The sequence below is a fragment of the Zingiber officinale genome, chromosome 7B, assembly GCF_018446385.1.
Source record: "Zingiber officinale cultivar Zhangliang chromosome 7B, Zo_v1.1, whole genome shotgun sequence".
Lineage (NCBI taxonomy): Eukaryota > Viridiplantae > Streptophyta > Magnoliopsida > Zingiberales > Zingiberaceae > Zingiber > Zingiber officinale.
The window spans coordinates 103,894,317-103,920,108 of NC_055999.1; the positions used below are offsets into that span (position 1 = coordinate 103,894,317).

The 25,792-nt window shown below is 44.4% G+C and overlaps 3 protein-coding genes across 3 annotated transcripts; 1 reads left to right on the forward strand and 2 right to left on the reverse strand.

Moving 5' to 3' along the window:
- Positions 1-43: 43 nt before the first annotated feature.
- Positions 44-2,802, reverse strand: LOC122006643 (G-type lectin S-receptor-like serine/threonine-protein kinase SD2-5). Its single transcript, XM_042562213.1, has one exon. The coding sequence runs from the start codon at positions 2,755-2,757 to the stop codon at positions 205-207; it is 2,553 nt and encodes an 850-aa protein (XP_042418147.1). The 5' UTR covers positions 2,758-2,802; the 3' UTR covers positions 44-204.
- A 4,638-nt stretch (positions 2,803-7,440) lies between these two features.
- Positions 7,441-10,201, reverse strand: LOC122006645 (G-type lectin S-receptor-like serine/threonine-protein kinase SD2-5). Its single transcript, XM_042562216.1, has one exon. The coding sequence runs from the start codon at positions 10,140-10,142 to the stop codon at positions 7,551-7,553; it is 2,592 nt and encodes an 863-aa protein (XP_042418150.1). The 5' UTR covers positions 10,143-10,201; the 3' UTR covers positions 7,441-7,550.
- Positions 10,202-10,307: 106 nt separating this feature from the next.
- Positions 10,308-13,083, forward strand: LOC122006646 (transcription elongation factor 1 homolog). The gene is made up of 5 exons (XM_042562217.1): positions 10,308-10,453; positions 11,334-11,466; positions 11,649-11,719; positions 12,716-12,737; positions 12,806-13,083. Exons 2-5 carry the CDS (start codon positions 11,354-11,356, stop codon positions 12,864-12,866), a joined length of 267 nt encoding a protein of 88 aa, XP_042418151.1. The 5' UTR covers positions 10,308-10,453; positions 11,334-11,353; the 3' UTR covers positions 12,867-13,083.
- The last annotated feature ends 12,709 nt before the right edge of the window (positions 13,084-25,792 follow it).

The window sequence follows — 25,792 nt, forward strand, 5'->3', positions numbered from 1 at the left end:
GGTCACATATCTTCCGAAAATAGAGCCCATCACAAGAACAGAATAGGAAACTTTTGACAAGCTTTATTATTAATGCAATTCTTACCACAACAATCAAACCTTATTCTACTTAGACGGGATCGACTATTATTACAATACTTACAAAGCTTAAATTGCTGCTTTCAACACTGATACACAATATCCTTCTCACACAAATTGAGTTAATTATCGAGGACCTGATAAAAGAGATGCTGATGGAGTTGATGAAGCATCCAAAAGGTAATTATCTCGCTGTTTTCTCATTAGATGAGCTGTCGTAACAATGTCATAATCCAAATCAGTTTCTATGGTTGCTGCACCTTGCAAAACCTTCACAACAGTAGACATGGAAGGCCTTTTACTACAGTCAATCTGTAAACACCATACCGCTAATTTGATCATCTTAATGGCTTCTTCAAGGTGAAGCTTCATATCGTTGTCATGACTAACTATCTCTTCCAGCTTGTTCATTTTGATTGTTTCTTGTAGTAAACTAATTAGGTGAATGCTCTCTTCAGGCTGAGAGTAGTCTAAATTTTTTCTTCCACAGACAATTTCGACAACCACAACACCAAAGCTATACACATCGACTTTCTCAGTTATTACTGATGTCAACCACTCAGGGGCTAAATATCCGCGGGTGCCTCTCATTCTAGTCATTACTTGCTCTTGATCTCTGTCGATCAGCTTAGCTAATCCAAAATCAGAAACCTTAGCATTAAACTTGTCGTCCAAGAGGATGTTTTGAGGCTTGATATCCAAATGAGCTATGCGTTGTCTACATTCTTCATGAATATAAGACAAACCCTTGGCTATGTCAGTGATAATCTTGCATATAGTTTGCCAATCAAGAGTGTGATTTTGGTCCTTGCTGAATATCCAGTTATCAAGTGATCCGTTGGACATGTACTCATAAACTAGGAGCCTGTTCGACTTATCAGCGCAGAATCCAATTAACTTTACCAGATTGATGTGATGAATGCTACCGATCGTCTCAACTTCTGCTAAGAATTCTCTCTTCCCTTGGCCTACTCCATCCAAGCGCTTCACTGCCACTTTTTGGTCACCTATGCTTCCCTCAAACACAGAACCAAACCCTCCTTGGCCAAGTTTTTTGGAGAAGTCATTTGTAGCTTCTTTGAGATGTTGAAATGAGAACCTTGTTGGCATTCCTGGTACTATTGGGAAATCATCCTCTTCGACTTCCGTAGTCTTTCTCCTTCGAACATACACCGAAAGAAGGCCACCTATAGCTAAAACAAAACCGACTATTGCAGCCACAATGATGCCTATTATAAATGGGACACGAGTACTCCCCTTGTTTTCTGATGGTGGACTTGGAACAATTGAATTATTAGATGCAGTCGATGCAGTCTCAACCTTGATGTATGCCGATGAATTAAAATGAGTCAAAGAAGGCTGGTTATTCTGCAACGAAAAGAGTTGTGTTGGCAGGAAACAATTTCCATCTGAAACATTCTCCGCATACTGAAAAAGTGCTGCTTTGCATGAACAATTCTTCAAACAAGCCTGCTTGCAGCTCGCCTCATCTATATTCTCAAATGTTGCAGCTCCTGAGTATCTGAAAGTGAAGTAAGAAACATCATCAACAGTTAACAGATGGCGATCTCGCAAGGATTGGCAGGAAAGAGGAGTCACAAGGGAGCAACCGAGACTAATTCTCCGGCCATCAACCGGCTTGAAGTAGCTTGAACTAGCACTTTCTCCAGCAGGGCAGCTACACTGCCCATTGAAACAAATACCATATTGTCCACAAACCATCGGGTAGGCACAAACATCCAACCCCAAAACATCAGCAGTCACCTGCCATCCTTGGTTCCACTCAAAAACTCTGAGATGTCCATCAGATTCAAATCTCATAAACTGGACCGAGGATGAGGCCGGAGGCAGTGAGATTCTAATGTCCGGCGTGCCCGGAGTAGCAAACAGTGTGAACAGATCGAGGCTGCCATTGGTGTACTTCACATAAGATGGGGTTTTTGCAGATTTATTGCCATTAAGCGTGTACTGGTAGTAGTTTTGAGGAGGAGTAGAAGCCATAAATGCATATAATCCATCGGAAAGGACAGTTAGGTATACCGGACCCTTGGACCAATTGGTGATGGAGACGTTGGCATCAAGATTCTGCCCTTCCTGGAGCGTCTGCCCTAGAACCAAGGTGTCCGTTGGGTGTTCGAAAGTTTGCCACACAGGCGCGCCACTCTGATCGAACAGAACTAGGTTTCCAGATTGGGAGATGTTCATACCCGCGACGGATTTGGAGGCGGTGCCGGTGGACCAGACGACGGTGCCGTTGGCGTGGGCGAGGACGAGGTCGCCGAGATCGGTGAGGTGGAGGGTGGCATCGGCCCCCACGGGGGCGGCTCGGTTGGCTGACCAGACGACCTGAGGAGGGGCGGTCGTGGGGTTGGTGATGAGGCCGCCGCTATTGGCGTAGACGGCGATGATGGCGAAGAGGAAGGCGTCGCATGCGGCGTTGCAGTAGAAGCCGCAGGCGTAGGTGGGGCCGTAGAAGAGGGGGCTGCGCCGGAGGAGGATGGACCGCACTTGGGAGCCGTCCTCGAAGCTGACGTTGTGCTGGATCTGGGAGGGGTTGTTGACCCAACGCGCAGAGAGGTTGGCGGATGGGTAATCCAGCTGTTCCTGGGCAAGGAGGAGAGGGGAAACGGTGAAGACGAGGAAGAGGATGAGGCGGCGACGGTGGTTGACCGGAGTCATGGCCAAGGAAAGGATCGGCTGTCCGTTTGCTGTTTGGTGCCAGCATGGAGGAACACTTTGAACTTTTATTAATAAGAAAAGAAATGGTTAAATTAAAAAATTTGTTTCCACACAAACAGCCAACAGTCCCCACACGCAAAATTAATTGATATTCCAATCAAATATATATATATATATATATATATATATATATATATATATATCAATCAAACTTTTTTCCTCTTTAATTTTACGTATGGGGACTGTTGACTGTTTGTGTGGAAATATTTTTTTTAATTTAATCATTTCTTTTCTTTTATATATATATATATATACAAATTTAATATGTTGAGCGACGTTTTTACGTGATCGTGGGTAACGCCTTATGCACGATCTTGAGCGACGCACAAGCATAGCGTCGCTAGCTTGACTTAGTTACAAATTAAATATTCCATTTATTCAAAACTTCTATGTGGGAAATTTTTCAAATTAAAATCTTCCTCTCCACTCTCTCTCTCGCTCCCTCCATCTCCATCGTCCGTTGGACCTCGCGCTCCCGTCGGGAAAGTTTCATCGGTGTCTTCAATCTCACAGTTGCTGTGAGAGATTACCACCTCTCTCCATTCCCAATAGTAATTCGTTTCATTTTAATTTGTTATTCCACACCATTATAGCGCACATATATTAGAAGGATTAATGTTATGTTATAGCATGCAAGGATGACGCCGGCTACAAACGCCTGCAAGCTACATTTTCTAGCATATATTGTTGGTGCAGCGGGGTCGACAAAAGGGGGGTGAATTGCCTGAAAAATTAAAATATATCCTCCTCAAGACTTTCAACTCAAAATTGCAACACAAATAAAATAAAAGAGGAGATAGAATTTTAACTTGGTTATAACCAAGACGGTTGTTAATCCAAGGTGATCGAACAGCTCTACTAGAATATCTCCTTCACTGTAGGCGGAGAAGTCTTTTTACACACTTAGAACGCTCAGAGGTTGCTAGGAATGATTACAGAGTTGATTGCTTGAATGAATTATGATTTCCTAGCTCCAGGGGCCTTTAAATAGCTCCTGGAAATCCTATCTCGAAGGTCCAAGGCACCTCCAACCAAGTCAAGCGGATAAAACTCTATCCGCGCTCAAACAGTCGAGTTGACCAACTTGAAGGCGCCTCAAGTAGTGTTGAAGGCGCCTCCATTGTTGAAGGCACCTTCAACACTTGTTGGAGGCGCCTTGAGCAGTGAGGTCAGCTCACTTCGTCTTCTTTTCTTCTTCCGAATATCCGATCGCTTGGGTGATTTCGGCCAACCGAAATAGGGCTCACCCGAACTCAATTCCCGACCTTCTCCTCGAGCAGTCTTCCGTCCCGGCTTTACATCCCTCGAACGTCGTGCACGTTTTTCTCGCCCACTGGTATATGTTGGATCGCGTGATAGTTTTGATGTGATCAACCAAGTTGGTTAGGTCCTGCATTTTGTCTGAATCCTGTGTCTGAGTGTGCAGGAACTTAGGAGCGCAGGAAGTCAAGCGGAAGACGCAGCTAGCGAGAAGAACGACACGGGAAGGGAGCCGACGGGCTCGGTGCGTCCGAAGGACAAGAGAGCTGCGGAAGAGTACTTCAGTGGAGCGAGAAGAACGTGCGCGGCGTTCGAGGGACGAGAAGCCGGACGGAAGACTGCTCAAGGAGAAGGCCGGGAACTAGGTTCGGGTGAGCCCTATTCCGGATGGCCGCAATCACCCAAGGAGCCGAACCGGAGCAAGTCAACTGGAAGTTGACTTGTCAACGGTTCGGTCGACCGAACCTATTGATCGGTCGATCGAACCCTTCTTTAACCGAAGCCAACCGCAGCAGACAAAAAATCTGTTGCTATATATATCACATTCAACGGTGACTCTCCACACGCAAAATAAAAAAAAGGCAAAAAATCTGATTGATATTCGTATATGTAGACACGCTTAGAGATGCTAGATGTTGAGTCTAATTCTTAATATTTTTTTTTATAATTTACACATGGGATGGGATGATGAGGGTAAAGTGGAGAAAAATCTCCAATTCCATTCTTAGTTTTGTATGCAGTCCCTCTATCCAAAAAACTTTGTTTCCACTCCCTACATGCAAAGTTTCCTTTGCTTCAACTCCCCTCATGTAAATATCATAACCTAATTACCCTCAGATTTTTTAAGTATAAAAAGTCCAAGAATGAGTATAATTCTTCTTAAAGTCAACATTTTATACTAGAATCGAGTATATTTTCTATCAAAATTATCTCTCATATTTTTTAGGTATAAAAAAAATCTAAAAACGAGTATAATTCCTGTTAAATTCAGTATTTTACATTAGAATCAAGTATATTTTCTATTTAATTGAGCATAATTTTTCCCTGCTTAATATAATTTCTCCTAAATTCAGTATCATTTAAATAAAATTTAGTATATTTTCATCCAATTGAGTATCATTTAAAGAAAATCGTGTATATGTTCTATCAAAATTAAATCTCATATTTTTTTAGGTACAAATAGTCTAAAAACGAATATAATTCCTATTAAATTCAGCACTTTAAACTAGAATCGAGTATATTTTCTATTAAATTAAGGACAACTTTTTTCTTAATATAATTCCTCCTAAATTCAGCACTATTTATCATTTAAAGAAAATCTAGTATATTTTTCATTCAATTGAGTATCATTTAAAGAAAATCGAATATATTTTCCATCAAATTAAGATGAAAAAATAATCGTAATCAATTTGATAAAAAATATACTAGATTCTAAATTTAATGTACTGAATTTAAGATGAATTATACTGATTTTTGAACTTTTTATGTCTAAAAATATCATGGGTAATTAGGTAAATATGTTTGACTAGGGAGTGAAAACAAAGAATTTGAGAAGTAGGGACTGCATACAAAGTTATGTTTGTCAATGGGGACTGCATGCAAATTTTCCCATAAAAATTTGATCAGGGTCGTCTCCAATTTCACGAGGCCCTAGGGGAAAAAAAAAATCTAATATTAGATCTTTAATAATATTTTTGAAAAAATTATTTTTTTTATTCTTTTTTATTCAGACTTGAGACCGATAACGACGGATTTATTTTTTAAAAAAATAAATTAGATTTAAAAATTCATGTCGTGTAATTTTAATTTGATGATGTTTCAAAGTTTGACTATTATCGACACAAATATATAAGGAAATTCTGATGCAATTGCTAATAATTTAGGTTTAGGTTCATAATCCATTTCTTCCATAATTTAAAAAAAAAAGTAAAAAAAAATATTATCAAGTAAAATAGGAGAAGGATGTTTCTTAGAGAACTAATGATGAAAGAGGAAAAAATACATAAAGCATTAATGAGAGAATGAGTAGATGTTCAACTCATTATAAAATGAGACTAAGGAAAAGAAATTAGATGAGTAGATGTTCAACTCATTATAAAATGAGAGAGAATATAATAATTATAATTAATATATAATTAAATATAGTTGTCATTGGGAAGAGCACTATGGATATTGAAACAAAGCAAAATCGTTGCATTGGAATCAATGCAAAATCTGAAGCAAAATCTAGAGAGCACTATAACGAAAATCGAAGCAAGTCAAATTAGAACAAAATATGCATGCGTGTGTGCATAATGCAGCTTGGAGACTGCACAGTATAGCTGTTAAATGCAAATATTAGATATTAAATATATTTATTTATTTTTAAATAATAAAGGGCCTTAATTTTTTTGGGGGCCCTAGGCATAGGCCTTAATGGCCTATGCCTTGAGCCGGGCCTGAATCTGATCAAAATTGGTTGTGATCTTTTTTTAGATTTATCTTTTCACATATGTTATAATTTTAGGTCCAGCTAGGCGGTCGGAGGTCGTCGGTTATAGACGAATTGTATGGTGTCAAGCAGGGGAGATCATAGTCAATTTTAGCCAGATTCCGATTACGACCCGAGATGCTAATTACAAAAAAGACCAAGAAAAAATTAGAGATTGTGGACCAAAGGATTTGATCTCCTTGATGTTAGGCATGCCATGAACTCTAGCCCGCCCCAATTATTAAGTATTGAATTTTTTTAACAAAATAAATAAACAAACAAATTGAATAATCAAACATGAAATGAAGGTACTAATTTAAAATGGTCAAATAAAATCCATGAGTAGACATGAAGACAAGAAATATATTCATCTAAATTGGGATTAATTTGACTTAATAAAGTTTAGTTATTAAACTGATTCAATCGATTTAAAATACATTAGGAAATTATTTTAAAAAAACTTTTTTCTCATGTACACACCATCTTTTCCTTCTCTAGCCGACTAAATGCAATCTTAGTCCTCTTTCTCTCTAATAAGAGCAACTATTATTTTACTTTTCTTATCGTCGAAGCTAGTCGAGACCATCTAAAAAGAGGGTAAGGCTTCTATTCTCTTTTCGTTTCATCCATATAGTTGTTGTGTTGAAGAGTATATGTAATATCATATATATAATTTTTATATTTTATAATAATATAATGGGAGTTTTGGTATAACCGTAAAATTACTTCTTAATAACCTAAAGGTAGTATCAAAAATATCTCCGTGCAAAATATGATAAGACTGTGTACAAGATCAAGGATAGGATCAACAAAAACAAACAAACACAAAAAGTTTGATGCCATATCTGCATACTTCGAAATCCACGGGTATAAACAAAAGTGACCTTATCAAAGAACAGAATAAGAAAGTTTTGACAATCTTTTATTATGAATGCAATACTTACAAAGCTTAGATTGCTTTCCACACTGATACACAATATCCTTCTCACACAAATTGAGTCAATTATCGAGGACCTGATAAAAGAGATGCTGATGGAGTTGATGAAGCATCCAAAAGGTAATTATCTCGCTGTTTTCTCATTAGATGAGCTGTCGTAACAATGTCATAATCCAAATCAGTTTCTATGGTTGCTGCACCTTGCAAAACTTTCACAACAGTAGACATGGAAGGCCTTTTACTACAGTCAATCTGTAAACACCATACCGCTAATTTGATCATCTTAATGGCTTCTTCAAGGTAAAGCTTCATATCGTTGTCATGACTAAATATCTCTTCCAGCTTGTTCATTTTGATTGTTTCTTGTAGTAAACTAATTAGGTGAATGCTCTCTTCAGGCTGAGAGTAGTCTAAATTTTTTCTTCCACAGACAATTTCGACAACCACAACACCGAAGCTATACACGTCGACTTTCTCAGTTATTACTGATGTCAACCACTCAGGTGCTAAATATCCGCGGGTGCCTCTCATTCTAGTCATTACTTGCTCTTGATCTCTGTCGATCAGCTTGGCTAATCCAAAATCAGACACCTTAGCATTAAACTTGTCGTCCAAGAGGATGTTTTGAGGCTTGATATCCAAATGAGCTATGCGTTGTCTACATTCTTCATGAATATAAGACAAACCCTTGGCTATGTCAGTGATAATCTTACATATAGTTTGCCAATCAAGAGTGTGATTTTGGTCCTTGCTGAATATCCACTTATCAAGTGATCCATTAGACATGTACTCGTAAACTAAGAGCCTGTTCGACTTATCAGCGCAGAATCCAATTAACTTTACCAGATTGATGTGATGAATGCTACCGATCGTCTCAACTTCTGCTAAGAATTCTCTCTTCCCTTGGCCTACTCCATCCAAGCGCTTCACTGCCACTTTTTGGTCACCTATGCTTCCCTCAAACACAGAACCAAACCCTCCTTGACCAAGCTTTTTGGAGAAGTTATTTGTAGCTTCTTTCAGATGTTGAAATGAGAACCTTGTGGGCATTCCTGGTACTATTGGGAAATCATCCTCTTCCACCTCTGTAGTCCTCCTCCTTCTTCGAACATACATCAAACGAAGGCCACCTAAAACAAAAGCAACTATACCCACAATGCTCCCTATTATAAGTCCGACACCAGAACTCCCCTTGTTTTCTGATGGTGGACTTGGAACAATTGAATTATTAGATGCGTTCGATGCAGCCTCAACCTTGATGTATGCTGATGAATTAAAATGAGTCAAAGAAGGCTGGTTATTCTGCAACGAAAAGAGTTGTGTTGGCAGGAAACAATATCCATTTGAAACATTCCCCCCAAACTGAAAAAGTGCTGCTTTGCATGAACAATTCTTCAAACAAGCCTGCTTGCAGCTCGCCTCATCTATATTCTCAAATGCTGCAGTTCCTGAGTATCTGAAAGTGAAGTAAGAAACATCATCAACAGTTAACAGATGGTGATCTTGCAAGGATTGGCAGGAAAGAGGAGTCACAAGGGAGCAACCGAGACTAATTCTCCGGCCATCAACCGGCTTGAAGTAGCTTGAACTAGCACTTCCTCCAGCAGGGCAGCTGCACTGCCCGTTGAAACAAATACCATATTGTCCACAAACCATCGGGTAGGCACAAACATCCAACACCAAAACATCAGCAGTCACCTGCCATCCTTGGTTCCACTCAAAAATTCTGAGATGACCATCAGACTCAAATCTCATAAATTGGACGGAGGATGAGGCCGGAGGCAGTGAGATTGTTATGTCTGGCGTGCCCGGAGTAGCAAACAGTGTGAACAGATCGAGGCTGCCATTGGTGTACTTCACATAAGATGGGGTTTTTGCAGATTTATTGCCATTAAGCGTGTACTGATAGTAGTTTTGAGGAGGAGAAGAAGCGGTGAATGCATATAATCCATCGGAAAGGACAGTTAGGTATACCGGACCCTTGGACCAATTGGTAATGGAGACGTTGGCATCAAGATTCTGCGCTTCCTGGAGCGTCTGCCCTAGAACCAAGGTGTCCGTTGGGTGTTCGAAAGATTGCCACACAGGCGCGCCACTCTGATCGAACAGAACTAGGTTTCCAGATTGGGAGATATTCATACCCGCGACGGATTTGGAGGCGGTGCCGGTGGACCAGACGACGGTGCCGTTGGCGTGGGCGAGGACGAGGTCGCCGAGGTCGGTGAGGTGGAGGGTGGCATCGGCCCCCACGGGGGCGGCTCGGTTGGCTGACCAGACGACCTGAGGAGGGGCGGTCGTGGGGTTGGTGATGATGCCGCCGCTGTTGGCGTAGACGGCGAAGATGGCGAAGAGGAAGGCGTCGCATGCGGCGTTGCAGTAGAAGCCGCAGGCGTAGGTGGGGCCGTAGAAGCGGGGGTTGCGCCGGAGGAGGATGGACCGCACTTGGGAGCCGTCGTCGAAGGTGCCGTTGTGCTGGATCTGGGAGGGGTTGTTGACCCAACGCGTGGAGAGGTTGGCGGATGGGTAATCCAGCTGTTCCTGGGCCAGGAGGAGAGGGGAAACGGTGAAGAGGAGGAAGAGGACGAGGCGGCGACGGTGGTGCGCCGGAGCCACCATGGCTGTCCGTTTGGCGTCAGCATGCGGGAGGACATCGAGCATTTAATAATACTGTTTCTCTAATAAAAAAAAGTCAACTGTCGGCGCATGCAAAATAAAAAAAAAGGAAAAAAAAATATATAAAAATATTATTATTAAAGGAAAAATTATTTGTGAGAATCAGATTCATCATAATGGGCCTCTAGCCCACATAAAGAGGAGATTGTAATGACCTCGTCTCTGGGCCATTGCTTTGTTCCTTTCGTCACACTATATATATGCTCTCTTTCTCTCCCGACTTCATCCTGGCAATCGGCGTTGGGCATCGTCTCTTTTTGATCGCTTGCTCGTGTCGCTGTAACTCGGTTTTAGAGGTAAGTCTTTGATTTCTCTCCTTTCATCTCTTTGATCTCCTCGATTGTTTCGGGTTACCATGAGCCTATCCTTCTGTGGCGTCTTTTGCGTCTCGTTGCTTCGACCTTCGACTCGATTTGCGGATTTAGGTTTTTTTCTTTCTTGCGTTTTGGTAGCGTATGAATGTTTGGTATTTATGATTCTTACGTTGTTTCCTTACGTGATTGTTAACTGGATGGGATTTTGCAATTCGGTTTGTTTTTGTTGTAGCGGGGACGAAAATTAGGGTTTGGGAATCTGGATCGGATATGGGCTAAAATTACGTTTAGTTTAAGGATAGAGGTGAAATTTGATTATTCAACTATGCTCATTCTGAATCCTACCCTATGATCATTAATCCTTCCTTTGTAGAGGTAATTTTCACATGCATGTGATCATGGTTCCTGTCTGATGCTATGTAAAAGAAAGGAATTGTTTTGGAGATAACTCTATTGATCTGATTCGCTATAAATATTACTGTATCACGTTGATCTTCTGTAGTTGTGCCCCTCTTGCCTGCCTTGATTCAATTCCTAAGGAATATCTTCAAGACGAGTAATAATTATCAGTAATAGTATACTCTTTATCCTTGACAGCGTTTGCATAGGCTTCATCCTTTCCTGTGGAAATCATTTTAGTGACTATAGTTAGAGGCATAAGGGTATTGTGAATCTTAGATTGGTTAGTCATTTCTTCATATCTGTCTCTTTTTTTTTTCTCATCTGTGAGAATGCTTTTATTTTCTAGCTTGAGCACAGCACCTCTTAATTAGGATTTGTTTTTCATATTTCCTTTCACGATATGTGACATGGTTTTTTACTAATTATATTTGGTGTAATACATATCATAAAACTGCAAAAGGGAACAAAGAGAACATCTTAATGGGAAAGAGAAAGTCAAAAGCGAAGCCACCTCCAAAGAAGAGAATGGACAAGCTTGACACTGTTTTCTGTTGCCCTTTCTGCAACCATGGCAGTAGTGTTGAATGTCGCATGTAAGTGACCATTAATATCACCTTCAATTAGTAAGAACGCAAATGAAACATTTTTTTGAAGTTTCCTTCCTCTGACTTTGATCATATTATCTAAAGTTGCCTTGTTGATATTCGATTTGTCAATTATTTTCTTCTGGTATTATGGTGGTTTAATTATTCTTGATCTGTTTTTTTTCATATAGTGACATGAAGAACTCGATTGGTGAAGCTTCATGCAGGATATGTCTTGAAAGTTTCAGCACTACTGTCACTGGTATGACTACTTGGTTTCGAAAACTCAATTTTACATGATACAGACATGCTGCACCAATGTTTAACATCATGATTCCTTTTCAGCCCATCTATGAATATTACTAATTTCATAATAGGGATAGCATGAAGTGTTTTCTATTATGGCTTAATATAGTAGGAACACTCCAAAGGCAACGCCAATTTATGATATGCCATTTCTCACTTGGGGTTCTATCTCGTACAAATGTGACTTATATACCCTCAAAATGAGCAAAGGAAGAAAGCAATGCGCTATCTAGCAGTGCAAAGATAATTATTGGGGAACAAAGCCCAACTTAAGTTGCCGTGAATAGGTTGCTGATCGGCTGTTTTTCATCTTGCTGATGAATCATAGATAGCTAGCTGTTGTGATCTTTTTTCCCACATTAATTATGGTGTTGGCTATTCTTAGAATGAAACTCATGGTTTTGCTCTTTGTAAAAGGTACGCCACAATACTAAGAAGCTTGAGTTTCTAGGAGAAAGTTTGTTAGGAAGTGATATCAATTTTTTATATATATAAAAAATCATGAAAACCTAATTTAAACTAACTGAACTTTCCTGAGATCAAATCCCTACTTGCCCCCAGTGGAAAGTAATACAATTTGAATGTGTCGGAAAATTACAAAAGAAATGGTAAGAAGCATTCATGAGGAACATAAATCAGTGATACAAGGTTGCCAGAGTGTCCATGGTTTTTCATCTTTCAGAAAGATTTCTATAGCTGCTGTATATAAATTTGATGGTGGGCATTGTTTACAGTTTGCATGTGAACTTGTTTTACAGTAAAAATAATTACTCAGTTTTCTGAGGAATGCCATGAGTTTCTTCATGAAATTTATAGATTACTGTTATTAATGTCGACCATTCTATTTTTAGAGTTTATGACCCTTTGTTACGCTTTGTCATCCGCTGTTTATCTACCTACTATTTCTATCATTCAAAAACCCTACATAACTCACGTTTTTTTTCCTTTGCAGCACTCACTGAGCCTATAGATATGTAAGTCAATCTACTTCTCCATGTTTGTTTCAACACAAGGGATTTTTAGCTAACTCGTCTGCTTGCAGATATAGTGAATGGATAGATGAGTGCGAAAGGGTAAACACCGTTGAAGACGACGATGCTTAAAAGTCTTGACTGGTTCTTCTATCACAAATGGGGTAAAATGTATTAGCTAATATGCCTGTATCGAATGTGTTTGGACACTGTGGTTTTGTTAATTTCCACTTCCAAGAGTATTGGATGCCTGTATATACTAGACAAAAATTTATCCATAATTAAGATGAGAAACGCCATGCAACTGAACATCTTAATCTGCATAATTGATGGGCGTTGTACTTGGTCAGTGTGGATTTCCATTAATTACTTTGATACTTCTTTGTTTTCGTTTTTATTTTGTTTAATCATTCTTGTGCCACTGCTAAGTATTTATAGTGCACTTAGAAAAAAAAAACATAACAAATGAACTCTTCCCTGCCTAAATAGTAAGTTATATAAGACTTCCAAAAACGTTGCAGTGAAAATTTTCTGAATTACTGCTAAGAGGATTAATGGAGTGTTTGGAAAAGTTTTTGCTTATTTAAAAGTGGTTTTTATATAGATTATTCTAAAGTTTGAGAAGTTAAAGTAGGATTTGAAAATAGAAATTAAAAGGTAATATAAGATAAAGTTAGAGAGTTATTATTATTATATTTTAAATATTGTATCAAAATTAATTTTTTTATATATAAAATATATAAAAATAATAAAAATAAAAATATGTATAAAAAATTTTAAAAATATAAATTATATAAAAATATAAAATATTATTTTAAAAATAAATATAGTAAAAGTATAGTGATACTTATGTAAAATGATAAATTTATCAAGATAAAAAATGTGATGATAATTATATAAAATGATAAATTTATTAAGGACATTGATCATGTCCGATAGTCGAGGTGACGGAAGTTGGGTTGGGAATGTGGCGCTTCGGTTGATCGTGCGATGACTCCGCGCGACCCTACAACTATGACTGCGTCAGTGCCGAGCCAGGGAAAGGGTCCCTAGAGTTGGCCCTCCGACGCTCAAGTCAGTCACCGGCGATGTGTGGAAGCAAAGTAATGAATAGTGGTAGCAACAGTAGATTCTTGCATACCTCCGTCGAAACTTGGACCCCCCCCCCCTTATATAGGCCTCCTGTAGCGCGTATGCATGCTTCCCAAGGAGTGCACGCTTCTCGAACCTTCTCTGAAAAGATGTATCAGTAAAGTATCCTTGACACAATACCTTAACGAGCCAAGCATATCTCTGAAGTGACAGTGGAAGCTTCTGCTGTACGATCTTCTTTCTAAACCAGCCGCCGACCATGCCGCCTGTCAACGGCGCATGCTCCCAAAAAGATAACATCCAACTAACGGTGTCTTTTACTGGGCTGAGCGGGATAGTCACTCGAAGGATAATCGCTCGACTCGAGGTTCTTACTTTCTGCTCGGATGAGTGTATTATTTGGCCGAGCGAGAAGGTCGCTCGACCGGCGCTCTCGCTGTCCTAATCCATGAGTCATTATTTGGACGAACGGAAAAGTCGCTCAGCATGTCCTTGCAGATACCTAGCAGTCTTTCTGAGCGTCGGAAGCTCGGAACCCGACCGAGCTATTATGATGTCGGATCGGGTCTTCATTATCCCGATCGGGCGAGCGTGCTCCCCGATCGGCCAGTGATATAGGGGTGTTTTGACCACCTTGACACTGACCTCCACCATGGTACTGACCTCCACCATGGCATCGGGGTGGGGCCTCCCCCCTTATCACCGCATCACAAGCCTCCCCTTCAAGTCTAGTCGAAGAAGGCTGTAGTTTGACTGACTGTACCAGTGTGCGCCGATTTCCTCCCGATCGACCCTCATCATTATATGGACTCCGGTCAGGATGTACCTAATCCTCGCCGATCGACCTTCTAAAAGTAGTCGCTCAATCAAGCATGCTCCTTTGATCCGGTCGGGAAAGCAAAGGCTTACACTTAGAAAAATTCTTCCTCCGTCTATCCTGGGCGAACGCAGATAGGACTGACGTCGCCCTGATTTCTCGGGAAGCATGCAAATCCTTTTTCATTAAGGCGGAGCGGGTTCCCATGCCAATCTTAATTGCCGACCAGTGATAGCGCGCCACGTGTCATGCCTGCAGCCGTCGCACGTCTGACGTGACAGGCATTGATGGCGACGTTTGGCGGCTTGAATTCAATAGTCGGATCGTCGCCTAGGTTTTCACGACCTAGATCGGACGGCTCCAGTCAGCCAAGCCCGGGTTATATGAGCTCGCTTCCTAGTCGCCTTCTCCACTTCTGCAGCCGCGTCCCCGACTTTCGTGTTCTACGGCGATCTCTCGTTCTCCTCCTCCGACGGCCTTCTGTGCGTCTTCTTCGACCATTTTTCTTCCGACGATCTACATCTTCGTAAGCTTCCTTCCTTCTTCACTTGCCTTCGATCTCCGGCTTCTTCCCGTTCTTGGTGACCTTCTAGTGGTCTTTTCGCTCTTTCAATCACGTTTCTTCCGCCGTTTTTGCTTCTTTCACAATGGCTAGTTCTTCTTAGCCGTCGGACCCCCCCTCCCGGACTCTGGTACACCACCATAGAGACCAGGTTCGATGCGGGCGACGCTAAGAGCCTCAAGAACTCTTTTTAGATTCCTCCTGATCACGAGATCATTTTAGCTTCCTCATCCGATCGGCCAAATGAACCGCCGACCGGCACCATCTGTCTATTCGGGGACCTATTTGTTGTTGGTCTCCGCTTCCCTATCTATCCCTTTATTGTTGAAGTCTGTAATTATTTCCGTGTTCCCCTTCCGCAACTTGTGCCGAATTCCATTCGCCTTCTGTGCAGCGTCATTGTGTTGTTTCGGATGCACGACATCCCTCTAACTCCTCGAGATTTTCACTACTTCTATTACCCCAAACAATCCGAACTGTGTACCTTTCTATTTCAATCTTGGATCGGGGTATTTTTTTTTTTGACAAAATGTCGATTTTCAATAAACATTGGAAGGAATACTTCTTTTTTGTGCGTCTCCCTGAGCGATCGAGCTTCCGGGCTCGCTAGCAGGTCAGCGTACCACCTCAACCCAACATAAAGAAATACAAGAGTCGTTCGGACTACCTTCATGCCGCATCCATGCTGGTCGGCCAGAAGAATGACATCCACAAGTTGTTGCTTGAGGATGTGTTGTACATCTTTGGCCTGAGTCCGATCTGCACTGGGCTCCCGACCAGCTTAGGTAAGAGGTTCCATGTACGTTTTTCCTTTGATTCTAATTGATTTTTCTGCTTCTTTTGTAGCCGAAGTCATGTTGTGTGCTCGGATGTACGGCCTTGCGAAGTTTCAGAACACCCAGATCGAAGCGGTTGCTACTGAAGAATTGGCAAGCCGCGGCCTATAGCCGGTCGACTCTCAAGATGAGAGCACAGCGACTCCCGCCCTTGCGAGTGGAGGGGTGGCTAGCCAATCCCCTAGTGTTGAGGTTGCTAGCGGCTCGAAGCAACCATTTGAGCAAGTGCCTGTCGTCCGAGCGGAGAGTTCAGACTCCTCTGACGAACCATTGTTAAGGCGCAAGAGGCGTCGAACATAGTCTTTGCGCTCTGCTGCTTTGGCGGTGGGATCTGCTGAAAGGGTTGAGGTCGGCACCTCGAATCCCTTCGCAGCCCCTGAGACCACGCCCGAGATATCCTCCGACTGGACTCCTTCGATGGTCGAGCTATCGCAGGAGCCTATTGCCGCAGAGCCCCTGGCCTCCATGCCGCCATCCTCGCAGCCGAGGGTTCTGCGATCGGTCGTCCTCATGGCGTCTGCGTCCCGATCGGTTGGCCCAACAACCTCGGCCCACTCGACTCCGGGCAGCCGACGATCCTTCATTTACCAATGGAGGAGTACAGCGAGCCGAGCGCCCAATCGCGCACTCCTAAGCATCAAATCATCATCCGGGGTCCGCTCGCCCAAGTCTGGGAAGAAGCCCGAGCCCGAGCGATGGTGATGCCCCCGGGAGCGCTCGCCAATAGCCATACCCAAATAACAACTGGGGTAAGCTCTTATTGCAATTATCTTTTCTCCGATCGACTCTAATCCTTTTACCTATTTGTAGTATTGGGTGGAGAGTCTGGTCATATGCCACAGGCTGACTTATCTGGAGGATGAGTTCAGGAAGCTCCAAGTCTCAAGCAACCAACCATCCGCCGATCCGAAGGAGATGACCAAGCTGAAGGCCGACCTGGAGAAGGCGACCAAGCTCCTTGACGCCGAACGGGCTAAAACCTCTTGCCAAGAGGAGATACTGGGCCGACTCAAGAAACAGGTCAGCACCTTTGACAAAAAGATTGAGTTGCCCACTGCTAGGAAGAACCGAGCATTCGAGGACCTAGAGCTGAAGAACAAAGAGGCTTGAGACCTCGCCAGCAAGTTCAAGGAGGCTGAAGATTTCATGGTGACCGAGCGAGCTAGTCAGTCGGCGCGAGAAACTGAGCTCCAAGGACAGCTCTCCACTAAGGACGTAGCACTGAAGCTGGCCCAGGATGAGCTAGGGAAGGTGAAGGCCGAGCTGGAGGGCTCCCGAACGGCAATGAAGATTTATTAGGACGTCGAACCGAGTCGATTTGCAACACTGAAACAGAATTACATCCGCTCGGACGCCTTCAATGATAAAGTAGTCGCCCGTTATCTTCAGCTCTGTAACCTCGTGATAGATGAGACGATCAACCCTCAAGACGGGCGGCCACCTTCCCGAGACCTTGAAGGATAGTGTTATCAGTCAGGATAAGATGACCGAGCACTACCCGACGACGCTCTGCCTTGAGTGAGGTTGAGCGCTGAAAACTTTTTGAAGTCTTAATGTAAGCTCGCCCATTTGGCGAAGCTCTTATCTTTATCTTGCAACTGTAATCCTAAAATGTAATCTTGAAAATTTTGGTTTTAATATATGTGTGCTCGTTCGGCAAAGCATTTCCTTTCACAGCGTTTCTTGTCTTTGACTGTAAATGCCCATGATCTCGTATCTGCGACTAACCGCTCGACCATAAGAGCAAGCTCGGATTTAAGGTCGTTGTTCGACCGTTAATGAGGACACGCGTTTAACGTCGCCGCTCGACAATTCGGTGAAGACTCGGGTTTAAGGTCACCACTCGACCATTGATGAAGACGAGAATTTAAGGTCGTCGCTCAACTGTTGGTGAAGACTAGGGTTTAAGGTCGTCGCTCGACCGTTGTTGCATACATGCGTTTAACGTCGCCGCTCGATAATTTGGTGAAGACTCGGGTTTAAGGTTGTCGCTCGACCGTTGATGGAGACGAGAGTTTAAGGTCGCCGCTCGGCCGTTGATGGAGACTAGGGTTTAAAGTCGCCGCTCGACTATTGTTGGAGGCATACGTTTAATGTCGTCGCTCGATAATTTGGTGAAGACTCAAGTTTAAGGTTGCCACTCGACCATTTGTGGGGGCACACGTTTAATGTCGTCGCTCGATGATTTGATGTAACATTTGGCATGTAGTTTAGAAATCTTTTATTTTAACCTTGCATTCAGAGAGGATGTACAAAAATGTATAAATACACTTCTACACTTGCGCACCTCTCATCCGGCCCAATAGGGTTGAAGATGGTTTGCGCTCCATGGTCATTCGAGCCGCCTCCCCGTCTCGTCCTCCAGATAGTAAGCGTCTGAGCAGAGCTTTTCCACGGCCTTGAAAAGCCCTGCCCATGGAGCTTTGAGCTTGGTGACGTCCCCAACTGACTTGACTTTCTTCCAAACGAGGTCACCGACCTGGAAGGACCTCGGGATCACCCTTCGGTTGTAGGTTTGCTTCATCCGCTGTCGATACACCATCAGCCGAACGACTGCTTTGTCGGGCACTTCGTCCACCAAGTCCATCTCCAAAAGCCTCTGCTCGGTGTTGCCATTATCATAATGTTGCACCCGATCAGACCCTAATCCAACTTCGACGGGGACGACCGCTTCACCGTCATACACCAGGTCAAATGGGGTCAGACCGGTCCCCTTCTTGGGTGTTGTGCGGAGGGCCCACAACACACTCGGGAGCTCATCGACCGAGTTGCCTCCCATATGATCGAGCCGAGCGCGCAAGACTCGGAGGATTTCCCGATTGGTGACTTCTGCTTGCCCGTTGCTCTGCGGATAGGCCACGGAAGTGAAGGCTTGCTGAATGTTGTATCCCTCGCACCATTCTTTGAGCCTTTAACCCGCTAACTGCCTCACTTTGTCGGATATGAGCCGTCGTGGTATGCCGAACCGGCATATGATTTGTTGCCAAATGAACCTTATGACCATCTGTTTGGTTATCCTTGCAAGCGGCTCGGCCTCTACCCACTTTGAGAAGTAATCCACGACCACGAGCAGAAACTTCCGTTGGTCGGTCGCCATGGGGAAGGGCCCGACAATGTCCATGCCTCATTGGTCGAACGGACAAGAGACTGTGGATGCCTTCATCTCCTCGGCGAGTCAGTGCGAGATGTTATGATACTTTTGACAGGACAGGCACGTGGTCACCATCCGAGCGGCGTCCTGCTGGAGGGTTGGCCAAAAATATCTGGCCAGTAGTATCTTCCTTGCCAATGATCGACCGCCTGGCTGTCCTCCGCAAGATCCTTGATGTACTTCTTGCAATACGTAATCGGCGTCTTTCGATCCGACGCACTTGAGAAAAGGTCGGGAGAAGGCTTTCTTGTACAGCTGGTCTCCAATTAGAGTGAATCGCCCGGACCTTTTTCTCAACAACCGAACCTCCTCCCGATCGGACGGTGTCGTTCCTGACCGTAAGAATTCTATCAGTGTTGTCCTCCAGTCGTTCGGGAAAGTAAGTCCTTCCATTCGATCGATGTGTGCCACCAAAGAGACTTACTCGATCAGCTACTCTATGATAATAAGCGACAATGAACTGGCTAGCTTGGCTAATTCATCAGCAGCCTGATTTTTCGATCGGGGGATCTTCTGTATGACGACCTTTTGAAAGTTGGACCTCAGTTTTTCAAAGGCCTCTGCGTAGAGCTTGAGTCGGACATTGCTTTTCTTGAACGCTATGGCCAGTTGCTGAGCGACCAACTGAGAATCCGAGTGGATCAAGACTTTGACTGCTCTGACGTGTCGAGCGGCCTATAAGTCAGCTATTAGCGCCTCGTACTCGGCTTCATTGTTGGTGGCCTTATAGTCTAGCCGAACGGGCAACTGCATCCGATCTTCTTTCCCGGAGATGAGTAGTATGCCGATACCGCTCCCCTGTCGAGTGGATGAACCATCCACATATATCCTCCACACGGCTTCTGGCTCTGGGCTCTATACCTCCAATGCATCCATCCAATATGCAGCATATAAAGTGCATCAACCACAAGCAAAAAAATGCATATCCCATATGCATGTCAAACAATGCATCCACAAAAAATGCAGCATATAAAGTGCATCAACCACAAGCAATAAATGCATCATGCATATGATGCCAATGACATGTCCTAGTCACCCCTGATGCTAATCAGCCATCTCACACACAATGATGAGACCGAGTGGGTAGGGCTGTGACAACCGTGCACTCTGTTGTCACTGCTCCTGATGAGTGACTGAGTGGACGGGATGCTATCCGAGTACGCTTATCCTCCTACCCCAAATCATAAGTGAGGGAGCGCAATGCTCTCATCTCCCTGAGCTAGTCTAGAGGAGGGATCTCTGCCGGCTACCACGCTGCGTCACACTACCCATGAGCGGACCAACGGAGCCAAACAGAGCAAAACTCGTCTGCCGGCTACCACGCAGCGTCACTAGACCAGCGGAGCCTAACAGAGCAGAACTGTCTGCCGGCTACCACGCTGCGTCACCAAACCAGCGGAGCCTAACAAAGCAGAACTACCACACACCCTGCCTGATATACCACTAACCCATGAGTGGTGGTGTGTGCAGATCCATGTAACTGGCGATGTGCTCAACAATAATGGAGTTAACTATTGCACAGCATGCAATCATGCGAGATGGTGCATGACACTAAGCATAGAAATATCCTGATCCTATCTACCTCTATAAAAACATGTACCATATACGTGGATCAAATAATATGATCTAGGTACACGGTCAGGTATGGTATCTAACCAGTCTGGTATATCATAGAGCATGACATGTCACTACCTCTATAACATAAATAGTAAATAGAGCATGAACGCTAAACAAGTAACAAGCAAAACATGCTCGGAAACAAATAGTGGCATGCCAATGCAGATATAAACATAATTATTACTACTTGTTAAGATATACTAAACATATCAACAAGACATATCAAAATGGATAGGTCAAGGTACCCGCCTCCAATGTAGATCAAGCTAATCAACCTTTACTTCAAAGTGCTCATCCCGAATCCGAATACTGCAATAAATCGTATAGTTTAGCTAAGTTTAATTATAAGCAAAATAGCTAAACCCAATTTATTTTCTCCAGGAACCATAATTAAATAGTTAATCCAAGTTAACTATCCCTAATCTGAAACTTAGATTAAACCCATTATTTAATCCCTATCTAAATTTAGTCATATTACATTATCAACCAATGAATCACTCCTTTCAATTACCTTCACAAATTTTAATTAAAACTTAGCAACCAATCCTCCAAAACTAGATCTACATTTGTGTCAACTCCAACTCATACCAACTACTGACCTAAATCTGAGTTTAAACAACAAGCTACAAATGCTAGCCGAATTCATGAAATCAATTACATACCCTATAGCCAAGCTTCTCCAACAAGCCCCACCATTCCGGCAGTCACCCAAAACCTAATAATCAGTTAATCCAATCCACATGTTAATCCAAATCTTATCCCACTTATATAAAGAATTTAGTTTTTCATAGATCCTGGAACTTGGAACTCAAAGCTTACCCTATGTGGCAGTCCCTCGCTAACAATCAAGTGGCAAGAAGAGCAAAGCTGGCTTGATCTGCTGGCACAACACGGCAGAGGGAAGAAGATGCCCAAGGGAGAAGATCAGTCACGATCGACTCAGGTGATCGCTGGAAGCGGTGCCTCGGTGATCGGCTCTCAAGCCCCTCCAGAGCTTCACAACGATCGGCTGCAGTGATTGGGTGGCGATCAGCGTTGCCTAAAGTGATCGACGGCAACACGGACCCAATCTAGGGCAAAGGAGTTTGGTCGGCTGTCGACGCTCGGGAGAGGAGAAGAGGAGAAGAAGCTCAACGTCGGTGCTGCTCTGTGCGGCGCCGACGGCGAAGCGACGCGATGGAAAAAGGCGACGAGCTCGGGTGGAAGAAGAGGAATCAGGAAGGGCGAAGGAAGAGGCGAAGCCCTTGGCCGAGGGGTTTTGTACACTCGGGGAGGAGGAGTGTCGCGTGCGGCGACGGTTAGGGAAAAGGAGCGGTTAGGGCACGAGTTCGGCGCCGTCGGGTGAGGGAAACGGGGAAGAAAACGGTGATGGGAGGAGAATAGAGAAGGAAAAAGGGAAAATAAAATAAAAATAAAAATAAAATTTTTCCTCATTTAAATGGGGTAGCCTAAACAGGCTTTTCGGGACTCAATATTTACCCCCGTAACCTAAGCCATACGAGCTCCAAAAAATTTCTAAAAATTTTAAAATTTTCCTTATAATTATTCGCCCTTTTTTTGGCATTTTACACCTTTGGGCATGCCTTGTTCAGGTTACAGAAGTCAATGCAGACTCGCCACTTGTTGCACGATTTGGAGACGAGGACAACGTTGGCGAGCCAGCTTGGAAATTGAACTTCCCTCATGTGTCCGGCTTGCAACAGCTTTTCTACCTCCGCCCGGATGATCAGGTTCTGCTCGGCGCTAAAATCCCTTTTACGCTGCTTTACCGGACGAGAGTCCCGTCGGACATGTAGCTCATGTTGAGCTATGCTTGGAGAGATGTTGGGCAGCTCATGTGTTGACCATGCAAACACATCATGGTTTTGTTGGAGACAGGCGATCAACTCCGCCTTCTGCTCGGCTCCCAGATCCGCAGCTATGAAAGCAGTTGCCTCCGTTGGGCGAGAATGGATTTGGACTTCCTCTTTCTCTTCATAGACTAGGGCAGGAGGTTTTTCAGTAACAGTATTTACCTCTATCCGTGGAGTCTTTCTGCCAGATTTAGCTTCGGTTTTGACCATTTCGACGTAACAGCACCGTGCGGCTAGTTGATCGCCCTTGACCTCCCTTACCCGGTCGTCTACTGGGAACTTGATCTTTTGGTAGTAGGTAGAGACTACTGCCCGAAACTCATTGAGGTCGGTCGGCCCAGGATGACGTTGTAGGCTGAGGGGGCGTCTACCATGATGAAGTTCGTGGTGCTGGTCCTCCTGAGCAGCTCCTCTCCGAGCGATATGGCCAACTTGGTCTCGCCAATTGGCAAAACCTCGTTGCCGGTGAACTCATACAATGGGGTCGTCATTGGTAGCAGCTCGCCCTGGTCGATCTGTAGCTAGTCGAATGCCTTCTTGAAAATTCTGTTCACCGAGCTTCCTGTGTCAACAAAGATACAGTGAATGGTGTAATTAGCGATCACTGCTCGGATGATCAAGACGTCATCGTGAGGGATCTCGACTCCCTCCAAGTCCTGGGGTCCGAAGCTGATCTCCGGCCCATTAGCCCTCTCCCGGCTGCATCCTACTGCATGGATCTCCAGTCGTCGTGCGTACGACTTCTGGGCTCGATTGGAATCGTCGTTGGTTGGACTACCGGCGATGATGTTTATTTCTCCCCAGAAGGCATTGCTCCGATTCTCTTCTTCCCGAGCGGAGGGTCTGCTTCAGTCGTCTAGGCCCCGGGCGTGCTCAGTGTGCTCTCTTCGTTGGTGTTGTCACTCGGGCGATCTTCCCGCATCTCGCTGCCCAGCCGATTGATGTCTGTGTCGCCGGTCGGGAGAGGGGGATCGACGGCGGTAGCTTCGCTAAGCCGGTCGACTGACGATAGGCGTCAATCCTCGGCAGTCATGTGTGTTGTGCGATGCGGATTGGTGGAAAGAGCAAAACATAGGTGTCCATACCTTGCCCTTTGAGGCTTTCGGTCGGCCGAAGGCAACATGCTCCACGGCACGCGTCCTTGTCTTATGCGGCCGCCCTCCTTCGGCTCTTGGCCCCCTGGGGGGCTGGTGGTTGCTCATTGGTCCGCGTTCGGTCGGCGCCGAGGGCTCGGCTAGTGTCTCCTTCCTTCTGGCCGCTTGGGCTTCTTCCACGTTGATGTACTCATTGGCCTTTTTTAGCATGTGATCATAATCCCTGAGCGGCTTCCTTATGAGCGATCTGAAGAAGTCTCCCTCGGCGAGCCCTTGAGTGAATGCATTCATCATGGTCTCGGATGGGACCGAAGGAATATCCATGGCCACCTGATTGAAGCATTGAATATAGACTCGTAGAGCTTCTCTCGGTCCTTGCTTTAAGGAAAATAGGCTGACGCTTATCTTTTGGTAGCGTCTGCTGCTCGCAAAATGGTGTAAGAAGGTCGTTCGGAAGTCTTTGAAACTTCGTATTGATCCGTCCGGCAGCCTTCTGAACCAGCGTTGCGCCGAGCTAAAAAGTGTGATGAGGAAGACTCGACATTTCACTCCATTCGTGTACTGGTGGAGTGTGGCTTCATTATCAAACCTACCCAGATGATCGTCTAGATCGGTCGACCCGTTGTAGGACCCGATCGCCAGCGGAGTGTAGTGCTTAGGGAAAGGATCTCGCAATATGTCTTCAGAGAACTGGCGGTTGATCTGCTCGGGAGATGTGTTGCCCCGAGGCACCTTGCCCTTCCGTGCGTCCCGAACGGGCGCTTCGTCCGAAGAAGATCCCCGCTCTTGGTTGGCTTGGGCTATCTTCAAGGGTATTTGGAACAATGCCTGATGAAAAGGTATAGGCGTGGGTGGCGCCTCTCCATGCGTGCCGGTTGGCACTGGGTTCTGCCCCAGATAGAAAGTTGCTCCGAGCGGTCCTCCTGCGCTGCTCGGCCTCCTGCTGCGGGCGTTGCTTGTTATGCTTGCCGATCGGCTAACGCCTTCTGTTGTTGCTGCTCGACTATTTTCTGCGCTCGGGCTCACATGAGCAGGTCAAGCTCTTCTTGGGTGAGTGTCACTGTGTGAAGTCGTCCAACATCTTCCATCCTCTCGGCTCAAATACAGGTTGTGTTCCCACAGACGGTGCCAAATTTGATCATGTCCGATAGTCGAGGTGATGGAAGCTGGGGATGTGGCGCTCCGGTTGACCGTGCGTTGACTCCGCGCGACCCTACAACCACGACTGCGTCAGTGCTGAGCCAGGGAAAGGATCCCCGACGTTGGTCCTCCAACGCTCAAGTCAGTCACCGGCGATGTGTCAAAGCAAAGTAATGAACAGTGGTAGCAACAGTAGATTCTTGCATACCTCTGCTGAAACTTGGATCTCCCCTTTATTTAGGACTCCTGTAGCGCGCGTGCATGCTTCCCAAGACATGCACGCTTCTCGAAGCTTTCCCTAAAAAGATGTACCAGTAAAGTATCTCTGACACAATACCTTAATGAGTCGAACATATCTTTGAAGTGATATAGTAGAAGCTTCTGTCGTACGATCTTCTGTCTGAACCAGTCGTCGACCATGCCGTCTGTCAGCGGCGCATGCTCCCAAAAAGATAATATCCAGCTAGCGATGTCTTTTACTGGGCTAAGCAGGATAGCCGCTCGGCTCGGGTTCTTACTTTCTGCTCGGATGAGTGTATTATTTGGCTGAACAAGAAGGTCGCTCGACCGACGCTCTCGCTGTCCTGATCCATGAGCATTATCTGGACGAGCGAGAAAATCGCTCGGCGTGCCCTTACAGATACCTAACAGTATTTCTGAGCGTCAAAAGCTTGGAACCCCGTCAAACTGTTGTGATGTCGGATCAGATTTTCATTATCCTGATCGGACGAACGTACTCCCCAATCAACCAATGATATAAGGACATTTGACCACCTTAATTCTGACCTCCACCATGGCAGCGGTCTTACTAATGGCTGAAAACTTAGAATTCAGCGTGCAAGGCAAGCAACAGCTTTTTACAGAAATACTCAAGCCAAGACAAATATCAGCAGGGA

Bases quoted from the DNA above. Each gene is read 5' to 3' on its own strand.
- LOC122006645 (XM_042562216.1), bottom strand. From the start codon at position 10,142: ATGCTCGATGTCCTCCCGCATGCTGACGCCAAACGGACAGCCATGGTG.
- LOC122006646 (XM_042562217.1), top strand. From the start codon at position 11,354: ATGGGAAAGAGAAAGTCAAAAGCGAAGCCACCTCCAAAGAAGAGAATG. The intron at 11,467-11,648 runs GTAAGTGACCAT...TTTTTCATATAG, and splicing joins AGTAGTGTTGAATGTCGCAT to TGACATGAAGAACTCGATTG. The intron at 12,738-12,805 runs GTAAGTCAATCT...GTCTGCTTGCAG, and splicing joins CTCACTGAGCCTATAGATAT to ATATAGTGAATGGATAGATG.
- LOC122006643 (XM_042562213.1), bottom strand. From the start codon at position 2,757: ATGACTCCGGTCAACCACCGTCGCCGCCTCATCCTCTTCCTCGTCTTC.